We start from the raw sequence: 12,236 nt of genomic DNA on the forward strand, positions 1-12,236 counted from the left end.
ATGCCTTTCTGTCACATCTACTGCCGTCAAATTTGCTGTGTTCCCTCGTAAGGAATAACTGCACATGGCTAAGCACTAGTAATGGCATTTCGAACACGTTTAGAGGCTAAAAAGACGTTTAAAACTTGCCCTGTTTAAGCCTTGTTTAAGACTGTTGGGTGCAAAATCTAGCAGGAGGATAACTCGGTGTAGGCGGCACCGTTTGTTTTCGTTTTTCTCGCTACTGACAGTAGTCCTGATTTACAAACAACAGAGCTACGGGTTGAAAACGACCGGAATTCTCCTTTAATTTAGTCTCGTCATCGTCTCGTCTTAGTCATGGAAAAACAGGTTGTCGACGAACATACTTAGTCTCGTCTCGTCTGACAAAATTAGCACTACACAGAACATGACATGTTAACTAAAAAAGGTTCTCCAAAGTTAAAAAGAAAATCTGTTTATTTCTTTTACACAAATCAATACAATATGACAACTTAAATTTTCACTTGATTTAAAAGAATCATACAAATTGTTTTATATGCCAAATTAGTCATTTTATACATTTCAGACATTAAACAGACAACCATGGGGTCAACCTACCCAACGAGCACTAATATCAAACATAATAGCCATGGATTCACCTATAACTTAATTTTTCTCCACAAAAGCTGTGTGTGTGTCCGTTTTTGTATGTTTGTATATGTGTGTGTGTGTGTGTGTGTGTGTGTGTGTGTGTGTGTGTGTTGGTAGCAATACACCAACAAAGACAATAGTTTATTAACAATGTTTAAATCATAATCACTGCCAGGGGAATTGACAAATCAAAACAATAAAACAATAGCAGGATCTTTCCTTCCATCTTGCTGTCTCATTACTGCCAATTGTAATGTCTCCTTGGTTCTCTCCTTGGTTATCTCCTTTCTTCTTTGTTGTCATCTTTATGGAAGAAAGTTTTCAGAGCATCCAGAAATGAAATCCCTACACCTAGAAGTCTATCTGCAGTCTTAGCTGCTGTGGCAACCTGCAAAAGAAAAAAAAAAGAAAAAGTGGCAGTCTGAAGGTCAAGGATGTGTAAAACATTTAGTAATTTTAATTGAGGTTATACTAGAATACAACTAATAATTAAAGTGAGTCTCTAGCCCACTCCCCCCCGATTAAAGCCATATTAAAAAGGTCTGTGTCAAACCAGAATGTAGCCAGATGTATGAGAATTGAATCAATTATAGGACCATGTTGATAGTAGCACCACTACTGGAAGCTAGCTGTTTGGCTAGCAACAAAAAAATGTACAGTCATAGCCTAGCTAAAACAGTAGGGTCCCTTTTTTAGACTTAATGTGATCACCCCCTTAAAGAAAGTTTGCTACTGGTTGATTGCATGAATTAGTTACATAAATGAATGGAAGATGGAGGAGCAAGTGCAAGATAGAATGTCAATAATAGAAAAAAACTCTTGAATTTAAATGCAACATGTATGGAAGTGCATCGAAAAAGGGTAAAATAATGATACTAAACAAAATAATGAATGTCTCAAAACTAGATTTTGACACAGGCTCCCTCACTAACAGTGCTCCATTTATTATGTAATGAAGCAGGACTTATGTGAACGCCCTTATCCTTTCAATTGGCACTGTATTTAAGCTGCATAAGGCCTATCCTCATATTTCCAAACACAGTGACAGTTAATATCACAAACCAATTGTTGCATAGTGAACCTGGGCTTTCAGTCCCCCAGGTGGCCCACTTTGCCCACTAGCTGCTGACAACTAATTTCAATGTTTTACGCTTAACAATGGATAGTAAAAAATGTACATACTGTATAGCAGCATAACAAAACCTAATGTTTCCAATACAAAATCTAGCTGTAGTCAGTGTGGCTTTTGAGACTTTCTGTAAAATTATGTATAGCTAGAACACAGTAAATGTGTGACAGATGCACTAAGTGGGTTGATTTAACAACCTTTTATTGAACCTGCTGGTGGCATTATAATGGATAGCAGGCAGATTATTCTCACACTGGGAAACTCCCACCAAAACTATCTAAACTCTTAAAAAGCACTACAGGTTAGAGGAAAAATATGTATTTTTGATTTTAGGGTGAACTGTCCCTTTAAGCAGTCCTGCAAACAGAAGTATAAATGCCACAGGATACCCACCTGTGTTGACTCTGCAATGCCGTAGCGTAGATATGTGACAAAGTGCTCGCAGTTGCAAGAGATGAGATGGTACGGCATCTCCAGACCCACCATGCTACAGGCCTCCTTCACGATGATGTCACGCTCACGAGGCTGGTACTTGTTATCTAGGAGGTTGTTGATCTTGAATTTATCCTTGCCGACCACCTCCCAGATCTTCTCACGCTTCACCTGTCCGTGGGGGCTTTTCCAGGCAATATCATCATCTATGTGCGTTTTATGGAAGAGACAGACAGGAAAGAAGTTAAAATAAAAAGAAAAAAAGACATAGAGAAAGGGATATAGAGGGGCAAACAATATGTTGCCATTCATCAAGTCTTTGTCTTTACTATTATTTTTCATTTACATGCACGTAAAAACGACATAATTACCAACAAACTATAATTAAGGAGAGTGACACACAAAAGGTTATAGATGGTCTTCCAAGATGAATGTAGTAAATGCAACATTTCACTCACCTGGAGGAGTGAAATTAACAACTTCCTCTCCACCGATGTAGATGGCCCAGTGCTGATACATCCCACGGGAGATCTCGATCAGGTCTCCGGGCTCTGCATCAAACTAAAATCATAAGGAAAACAATTAAAATGTATAAATCATAAAAATAATCAACTTCACGTGTAGCCAGTACTGCAGGTACCCCCTGGAGTTTTTGACCATGTGTACGAGCATGTAGGTGATTGACAGTTATACCCATTATTTCACAAAAATTTGCTTCTATAGGAAGCAGTGTTGTCAAACAATTAAGATATTTAATTGTGATTAATCGCATTAATGTCATAGTTAACTTCTTCTTCTTTTTGTCCCATTAATGTTTCTCATTTTAAAGCTCTTATCAACATGATACGATACTTTTAAAACTATATATTTAAAAAAGAGCACCTTGTTCAATTGTATTTGTCTGTTCTGTATGTTCAAAAATATAAAACAATAAAAAGTTGATATAAAAAAAGGAGTAAAGTATGTGGGAGCCATTTATTTTATGCATTGCAATACATGAATACATCAACTAAATATACTATATATTTATTTTTTTTGGTGCACATTCTGCACTCAATCCATTAAGTCTCCTTTTTCGTACGCTAAACAGCTATTTGTATATATTTGTTTATTTCATATTTCTGTTTAATTTGTTTGTTATGTATGCACCAATCACAAACTCCTCGTAAGTGTAACACTAGTAAACATTGTTCTGATGCTGATTCTCTAATCTAAATATACTAATAAGTATTTAAAATGTTGGCAGTGAAAAAGAACATGTTTGAGTTTAAACTAAAGCAGCTTCAAATGTACACTAAATTATCAGTGACGGCAGGACTCAGTAGCAGGAGACTTACCTTTTTAGGATCCATGTCTTCAGTTCTTCATCTATCAGTAATAGCAGCAGCGACCTGCAGCCTATTTATGCTGCTGGAGACCGAACCATAAGTTTGTTTCCATCTCAGAAACTAAAGTGCTCACCTGATAACGGGGGTCAAACACAAGATGCAAACGGACAGATTATAAGCACAACATGTGAGCTGTTCAGTAGGTCAACTCAGGCCAGGTCTTATCAGTCAGAGCCAGCTACTACCAGAGAAGTTTCCCACTTGGTTTAAGATAATGGTGAGGCTGTTTGCACCCCTGGTACAATTAGCAGTGTATGCTATTCGTACCCTGGTGCAATTAGAAATTAATGCTATTCGTACACTGGTGAAATTACAAATGAATGCTATTCGTACCAGTGCACACAGCAATGTGTTCTATTAATACCCAATCTGGTACAAATATCAATGTATGCTGTTTGCACTAAGGCATGGATACCCGACCCGAGGCCGACGGGTCCCGACGGGCCGGGCCAGGTTTGGACAGATATTTAGAAATTATGGTCGGGGTCGGGTCGGGGTCGGGTCGGGCTCGGTCACATCAGCGCGATAAGGCAACAGCTTATTAACGTGGGCTTGTTGCCCCGTGTGCGCTCATCTGTTGACATTTCCGAATGCCTTCCTACAGTTGCTTAATAAAAGCGAGCTTTACCACACAAACAAACGTAGCCTACATGTGTCTTTAGTATGAGGAAAAAAAATTAGATTTTAACTGTGTCGGGATCGGGCCGGACTCGGACACAAATTTCGTAATACCTGTCGGGCTCGGGCCGGGTTCGGTCACAGCTCTGTCGGACACGGGCCGGCCTCGGACAGAAAAAAACGGCCCGATCCGGACTCTAATTTGCACCCCTGTGCATTTACAGTACCTTGGCATATATTTACACACAGTTATCCATACTACTCATGTATTACACCTTTTTGGAATATTATCGCCCTGACATTCTTACCCTAACCATAACCAATCCCACTCCTCTTGCCTAAACCTAACCAACCCAACCAGAGAGTCTTCCCCTACCACCCTGCAAAAAATGTTTGTGTTCACGGGCCCTGACCATAGACAGTATATAAGAAGGCCCTGACTTATGAATTGCATGCAAATTATCCAATCCAAAATGAAAAAACAAGATAACCTCACCAGGGTATCAAACTCCCAACTCCTAAACCAAAGCTCAGTGTTCTAACCACTTACCTGGCAGTTCTTACAGAATGTTGTATAACTGTTTACCACTTGGTGTCTTCAAGCCTTGGTTGCTAGGTAACCATACTGTATACAAAAATAGGTACCATGGTACTAACTAACAAACTAACGGTTTAACTGTAGTATCCATTTTCCGCTAGAAATTCAATTGTTATAAACTTTAGAGACAAAATGTTCCTAATATGCCAGTTTCTGCGGTCATGGAAGATGAACGTCTGCCATGATTTTGGTGCACGCGAGCAACATGTTTTTGTTGTTATGTCACAGGGTGTGAATAGCTCAGCTGTGTGGCCGAGGCTATTCGTACCGGGGGTGCAAATAGACACTCCGTTGAGTTAAAGCATTAACTACCTAACCTTTAAACATAAACTTAAAAGATGGCCTAATGCAAACCATACTTAGAATCATGAGCGAGCTTATACCTACTTCCTGGCACTGCCTTTACGTCATTGTCTTTATGTATATATATGCTACATTTGAGTGTTTTATGTATTTTGCTGTTTTGTAAAGTTTCATCTTGTTTATTGTGGTGTACTCTATTTATAGGCCGGGAGCCAGGTCCACTCCTCAGGACGTTTTTTGCTACCTTTCTTTCACTGTTATACCTTGGGCAATCACAAGTTGATAACGACCACCCCCAACTCGGCCCCGTTCGGTCTCAGGAGCCAAAAAACACCCTTTTTGGGAAAAGCTTTTGGAGGAATGATGTAATTGTGAATATTAAGGTACTTCAGCTACAAAAAATGTCTGTCTACCTGACAAATTGTCATCAAAAGTGATAATTTTCAAGCATTACCATTACATATGGGATTAAGCATTTTTTTGCATATGAATAATATCGTAAACAAGTGTTGAGACTTGACTTATGTACTGCTATACTATATGAAGTGATGTAATGCCAGCCAGCTGGTTGATGTTGATTAGTCTATCTCCCATGTCAAAGATGATGTTGACAGTTGATGACTTGGCATAATACAGGAGGATGAAGAAAATGTCAGTCTTTTGCTCTGACTCTAACTGTTCTGATGTGAGGCATTTTGGTTTGGATATACTGCATGTAAATGATCACCCTCACATCTGTTTCTTCATGTTTTGAACAGATCTCTGGTAGAAGTTCTTTGACATAACTCCAGCATTGCCTGTCATTTTCATAAAGGCTGTTCAAGCTTTCAAGATAGAATGCAATGCTGGAGTTAGAGGTGTTGAAATTAATCAAATAATCAATGCATCAAATCGTGGACATGGACGATGCAGAATCAATAATCGACAGGGCCATAATCGATTATTTGTGTTTACAATTTAATGTTTTGCACATTCAGGAAGTGCTGTAGTTTAATGTATCCAATGTTTTATTTATTATTTATTTATTTATTTATTTATTAATGCATGTTAATTTAGTCTCGTCATCGTCTCGTCTTAGTCATGGAAAAACAGGTCGTTGACGAACATACTTAGTCTCGTCTTGTCTGACAAAATTAGCACTACACAGAACATGACATGTTAACTAAAAAAAGTTCTCCAAAGTTAAAAAGAAAATCTGTTTATTTTTTTTTACACAAATCAATACAATATGACAACTTCAATTTTCACTTGATTTAAAGGGCTGATAGAATGCAAAACCGATTTTACCCTGTCATAGTTGAATAACAACAGTTCGGTGGGTAAATAGGACATACATAGAGGCTCAAAGTCCCACTGACACCCCTTTACAATGAAAATCTCATATTTTGAAACTGCCGCTGAAAACGGGCGAATCCCAACAAAGCTAGAAGTTGACGTCAACCTCCCAAAAACCGGAACCTTTGTCAGCCCATGGGTGTATTAAGAGAACGGTCACGCCCCAACATTTACATAGGCTACACAACTGACCTGAGATCAGGTAGTCTTCCGAATCTAGGTCGCGCAGATCTCTGCTATTCCATTACAAAATTCACTTCTGAAACTTTTTTATGCGAGAAATCAACTATGTAAGGCTCAAATATGGGCCAAAAATTTTACGAAAATGGATGGCAAATTGCAAATTTTGTCCAACTGTGTGTCGGAATTCAGCTGCCGGTGCTGCCTGTGTTGTTGCCTCGCCGCCCGACCTGCCTTCCTTCACACACCCCGGCCTGCTCTGAGGTACTTGGAGCTCCGTCATGACTGGCAGCCCCCAGCACTCCATACCTGCGCAAAGTCACCGGTTTTTGGATAATGGACTACTAAACGCTGGTGCTCTGACAGAGCTCCAGGGCCTGCAGCTCCCCTCTTCCTGCTAGCTAAATGCCCGGTGTGTGTGAGTGAGAGCACGGTCAGCGAGCTTGTTACGCCAGCAATCTGTTACCACAGGTTCCAGTTAATCTTTAAATGTGTGTAATTATAATGTGTTGAGTTATTTAAACGATTGGGGAAATAAACGCCGCTTGTCCGCGAGTCTCCTTGATAGAGCCTGCGGCTGGATGTAGCTCTATCAATGAGAGCTAGCTCCTCCTAGAATTCCTCTGAAATTCACAAATATTCATTAACTTGAAATCGGACACCGTTGTTAGCTTTATAAGACATTTAGGGAGATGTTGTATAAGTGGCGTGACGAAATTCAAACTGTAAATATACAGAAATTACGCCAAAAATGAAGCTAACTATCTGTGATTTGTAGCTAGCTACACATAGCTAGGATTGAAGGGACAGTCATAGCTAACGAAACCTCCACTGTTCACAAAAAATCTTTAACTTGAAATTGGACACCGTTGTTAGCTTTATAAGACCTTTAGGGAGATGTTGTATAAGTGGCGTGATGGAATTCAAACTGTAAATATACGGGAATTACGCCAAAAATGAAGCTATCTGTGATTTGCAGCTAGCCACACATAGCTGGGATTGAAGGGACAGTCATAGATAACTAAAACCCTAATCTTCACAAAAATTCATTAACTTGAAATTGGACACCGTTGTTAGCTTTATAAGACCTTTAGGGAGATGTTGTATAAGTGGCGTGATGGAATTCAAACTGTAAATATACGGGAATTACGCCAAAAAAATGAAGCTATCTGTGATTTGCAGCTAGCCACACATAGCTGGGATTGAAGGGACAGTCATAGATAACGAAACCCCTAATCTTCACAAAAAATTCATTAACTTGAAATTGGACACCGTTGTTAGCTTTATAAGACCTTTAGAGATATGTTGTATAAGTGGCGTGACAAAATTCAAACTGTAAATATAGCTAGTTATGCTGACAGCCAGCCAAGATTAACTGGAACTGTTGTAAGAGATTGCTGGTGTAACAAGCTCGCTGACCGCGCTATCACTGTCACACACGGGCCATTTAACTAGCAGGAAGAGGGGAGCTGCAGGCCCTGGAGCTCTGTCAGAGCACCAGCGTTTGGTCCATTAACCCCAAAACGGTGACTTTGGCGCTGGTATTGAGTGCTGTGGGCTGCAAGCCGTAACGGAGCTCAATCGAGCTCAAAGCAGGCCGGGTGTGTAAAGGAAGGCAGGCCGTGCAGCGAGGCAGCAACACAGGCAGCACCGGCAGCTGAACTCAGACACACAGTCTTACCAAATTTGCAATAAGCCATCAATTTTTCGTAAAACGGCCCATATTTGAGCTTTATATAGTTGATTTCTTGCTTAAAAAAGTCTCAGAAGTGAATTTAATAACGTAATAGCCCGACAAACAATGTATAACTTTTCAAATGAGACCTGCTGTCGAGTCTCCCATGTGTTTCTATGTAGTTTGCTCAAACCAATCAGTGCGTAGCTCATTCTGAATATTCATGAGCATACCATATTTGGAAGAAAAGCTCTTGTTCCAAATAGAGCCATATTCACAGGGTAGTTAAGGGCCTAATAAAATAGCATTCGGGCAATTTTCAGCCCAACCAATGTTACATACCCCATTAGGAGACCTTAAGGAACAGTGTAAAATACCCTATATAATCATTCTATCACCACTTTAAAAGAATCATACACATTGTTTTATATGCCAAATTAGTCATTTTATACATTTCAGACATTAAACAGACAACCATGGGGTCAACCTACCCAACGAGCACTAATATCAAACATAATAGCCATGGATTCATCTATAACTTCATTTTTCTCCACAAAAGCTTGCCTAATCTTATCCAAAGTTGTGTGTGTGTCCGTTTTTGTATGTTTGTATATGTGTGTGTGTGTGTTGGTAGCAATACACCAACAAAGACAATAGTTTATTAACAATGTTTAAATCATAATCACTGCCAGGGGAATTGACAAATCAAAACAATCAAACAATAGCAGGATCTTTCCTTCCATCTTGCTGTCTCATTACTGCCAATTGTAATGTCTCCTTGGTTCTCTCCTTGGTTATCTCCTTTCTTCTTTGTTTTCATCTTTATGGAAGAAAGTTTTCAGAGCATCCAGAAATGAAATCCCTACACCTAGAAGTCTATCTGCAGTCTTAGCTGCTGTGGCAACCTGCAAAAAAAAAAAAAAAAAGAAAAAGTGGCAGTCTGAAGGTCAAGGATGTGTAAAACATTTAGTAATTTTAATTGAGGTTATACTAGAATACAACTAATAATTAATGTGAGTCTCTAGCCCACTCCCCCCCGATTAAAGCCATATTAAAAAGGTCTGTGTCAAACCTGAATGTAGCCAGATGTATGAGAGTCAATAATCTTGAATTTAAATGCAACATGTATGGATAGGAAAAAGGGGGAATCAATGATAGGACCATGTTAGGACCATGTTGATAGCACCACTACTGGAAGCTAGCTGTTTGGCTAGCAATCTCAATGATGTTTTACGCTTAACAATGGATAGTAAAAAAATTACATACTGTATAGCAGCATAACAAAACCTAATGTTTCCAATACAAAATCTAGCTGTAGTCAGTGTGGCTTTTGAGACTTTCTGTAAAATTATGTATAGCTAGAACACAGTAAATGTGTGACAGATGCACTAAGTGGGTTGATTTAACAACCTTTTATTGAACCTGCTGGTGGCATTATAATGGATAGCAGGCAGATTATTCTCACACTGGTAAACTCCCACCAAAACTATCTAAACTCTTAAAAAGCACTACAGGTTAGAGGAAAAATATGTATTTTTGATTTTAGGGTGAACTGTCCCTTTAAGCAGTCCTGCAAACAGAAGTATAAATGCCACAGGATACCCACCTGTGTTGACTCTGCAATGCCGTAAGCGTATATATGTGACAAAGTGCTCGCAGTTGCAAGAGATGAGATGGTACGGCATCTCCAGACCCACCATGCTACAGGCCTCCTTCACGATGATGTCACGCTCACGAGGCTGGTACTTGTTATCTAGGAGGTTGTTGACCTTGAATTTATCCTTGCCGACCACTTCCCAGATGTTCTCACGCTTTACCTGTCCGTGGGGGGCTTTTCCAGGCAATATCATCTTCTATGTGCGTTTTATGGAAGAGACAGACAGGAAAGAAGTTTAAAAAAAAAGAAAAAAGACAGAGAAAGGGATATAGAGGGGCAAACAATATGTTGCCATTCATCAAGTCTTTGTCTACTATTATTTTGCATTTACATGCACGTAAAAACGACATAATTACCAACAAACTATAATTAAGGAGAGTGACACACAAAAGGTTATAGATGGTCTTCCAAGATGAATGTAGTAAATGCAACATTTCACTCACTTGGAAGACTGAAATTAACAACTTCCTCTCCACCGATGTAGATGGCCCAGTGCTGATACATCCCACGGGAGATCTCGATCAGGTCTCCGGGCTCTGCCTCAATCTAAAAATCATAAGAAAACAATTAAAATGTATAAATTATGAAAATTATAAATTTCACGTGTAGCCAGTACTGCAGGTACCCCCTGGAGTTTTTGACCATGTGTACGAGCATGTAGGTGATTGACAGTTATACCCATTATTTCACAAACATTTGCTTCTATAGGAAGCAGTGCTGTCAAACAATTAAGATATTTAATGATTAATCGCATTAATGTCATAGTTAACTTGCAATTAATCACACATTTTTATCTATGCTAAATGTCCCTTGATTTCTTTTTGTCCCATTAATGTTTCTCATTTTAATGCTCTTATCAACATGATACAATACTTTTAAAACTATATATATATATATATATATATATATATATATATATATATACAAAAAGAGCACCTTGTTCAATTGTATTTGTCTGTTCTGTATGTTCAAAAATATAAAACAATAAAAAGTTGATATAAAAAAAAGGAGTAAAGTATGTGGGAGCCATTTATTTTATGCATTGCAATACATGAATACATCAACTAAATATACTATATATTTATTTTTTTGGTGCACATGCTGCACTCAATCCATTAAGTCTCCTTTTTCGTACGCTAAACAGCTATTTGTATATATTTGTTTATTTCATATTTCTGTTTAATTTGTTTGTTATGTATGCACCAATCACAAAGGCCAACTCCTCGTAAGTGTAACACTAGTGAACATTGTTCTGATGCTGATTCTCTAATCTAAATATACTAATAAGTATTTAAAATGTTGGCAGTGAAAAAGAACATGTTTGAGTTTAAACTAAAGCAGCTTCAAATGTACACTAAATTATCAGTGACGGCAGGACTCAGTAGCAGGAGACTTACCTTTTTAGGATCCATGTCTTCAGTTCTTCATCTATCAGTAATAGCAGCAGCGACCTGCAGCCTATTTATGCTGCTGGAGACCGAACCATAAGTTTGTTTCCATCTCAGAAACTAAAGTGCTCACCTGATAACGGGGGTCAAACGCAAGATGCAAACGGACAGATTATAAGCACAACCTGTGAGCTGTACAGTAGGTCAACTCAGGCCAGGTCTTATCAGTCAGAGCCAGCTACTACCAGAGAAGTTTCCCACTTGGTTTAAGATAATGGTGAGGCTGTTTGCACCCCTGGTACAATTAGCAGTGTATGCTATTCGTACCCTGGTGCAATTAGAAGTGCTATTATTACACCCTGGTGCAATTAGAAATTAATGCTATTCGTACCAGTGCACACAGCAATGTGTTCTATTAATACCCAATCTGGTACAAATATCAATGTATGCTGTTTGCACTAAGGCATGGATACCCGACCCAAGGTCGACGGGTCCCGATGGTACCGGGCCGGGCCAGGCCGGTTCGGACAGATATTTAGAAATTATGGTCGGGTCGGGTCGGGTCGGGTCGGGCTCGGTCACATCAGCGATAAGGCAACAGCTTATTAACGTGGCGCTTGTTGCCCCTGCAGCTCATCTGCGCTCATCTGTTGACATTTATTAAAAGCGAGCTTTACCACACAAACAAACGTAGCCTACATGTGTCATTAGTATGAGGAAAAAAAATTAGATTTTAACTGTGTCGGGCTCGGGCCGGACTCGGACACAAATTTCGTAATACCTGTCGGGCTCGGGCCGGGTTCGGTCACAGCTCTGTCGGACACGGGCCGGCCTCGGACAGAAAAAAACGGCCCGATCCGGACTCTAATTTGCACCCCTGTGCATTTACAGTACCTTGGCATATATTTACACACAGTTATC

At 39.3% G+C, this 12,236-nt stretch overlaps 1 protein-coding gene and 1 pseudogene across 1 annotated transcript; both read right to left on the bottom strand.

Annotated features, from left to right (window-relative positions):
- Nucleotides 1-855: 855 nt before the first annotated feature.
- Nucleotides 856-3,596, bottom strand: LOC114547447 (HRAS-like suppressor 3). The gene is made up of 4 exons (XM_028566829.1): nucleotides 3,511-3,596; nucleotides 2,632-2,734; nucleotides 2,135-2,379; nucleotides 856-1,000 (listed from the first exon to the last, which is right to left on the bottom strand). The coding sequence occupies exons 1-4, from the start codon at nucleotides 3,523-3,525 to the stop codon at nucleotides 890-892; spliced, it is 474 nt and encodes a 157-aa protein (XP_028422630.1). The 5' UTR covers nucleotides 3,526-3,596; the 3' UTR covers nucleotides 856-889.
- Nucleotides 3,597-8,924: 5,328 nt separating this feature from the next.
- LOC114547449 (HRAS-like suppressor 3) lies at nucleotides 8,925-11,410 on the bottom strand (annotated as a pseudogene).
- Between the last annotated feature and the right edge of the window lie 826 nt (nucleotides 11,411-12,236).

This window comes from Perca flavescens, chromosome 20 (genome assembly GCF_004354835.1).
Source record: "Perca flavescens isolate YP-PL-M2 chromosome 20, PFLA_1.0, whole genome shotgun sequence".
NCBI classification, from domain to species: Eukaryota; Metazoa; Chordata; class Actinopteri; order Perciformes; family Percidae; genus Perca; species Perca flavescens.

Bases quoted from the DNA above. Each gene is read 5' to 3' on its own strand.
- LOC114547447 (XM_028566829.1), bottom strand. The intron at 2,380-2,631 runs GTGAGTGAAATG...AAACGCACATAG, and splicing joins TGTTAATTTCACTCCTCCAG to ATGATGATATTGCCTGGAAA. The intron at 1,001-2,134 runs GTGGGTATCCTG...TTTCTTTTGCAG, and splicing joins GCATTGCAGAGTCAACACAG to GTTGCCACAGCAGCTAAGAC.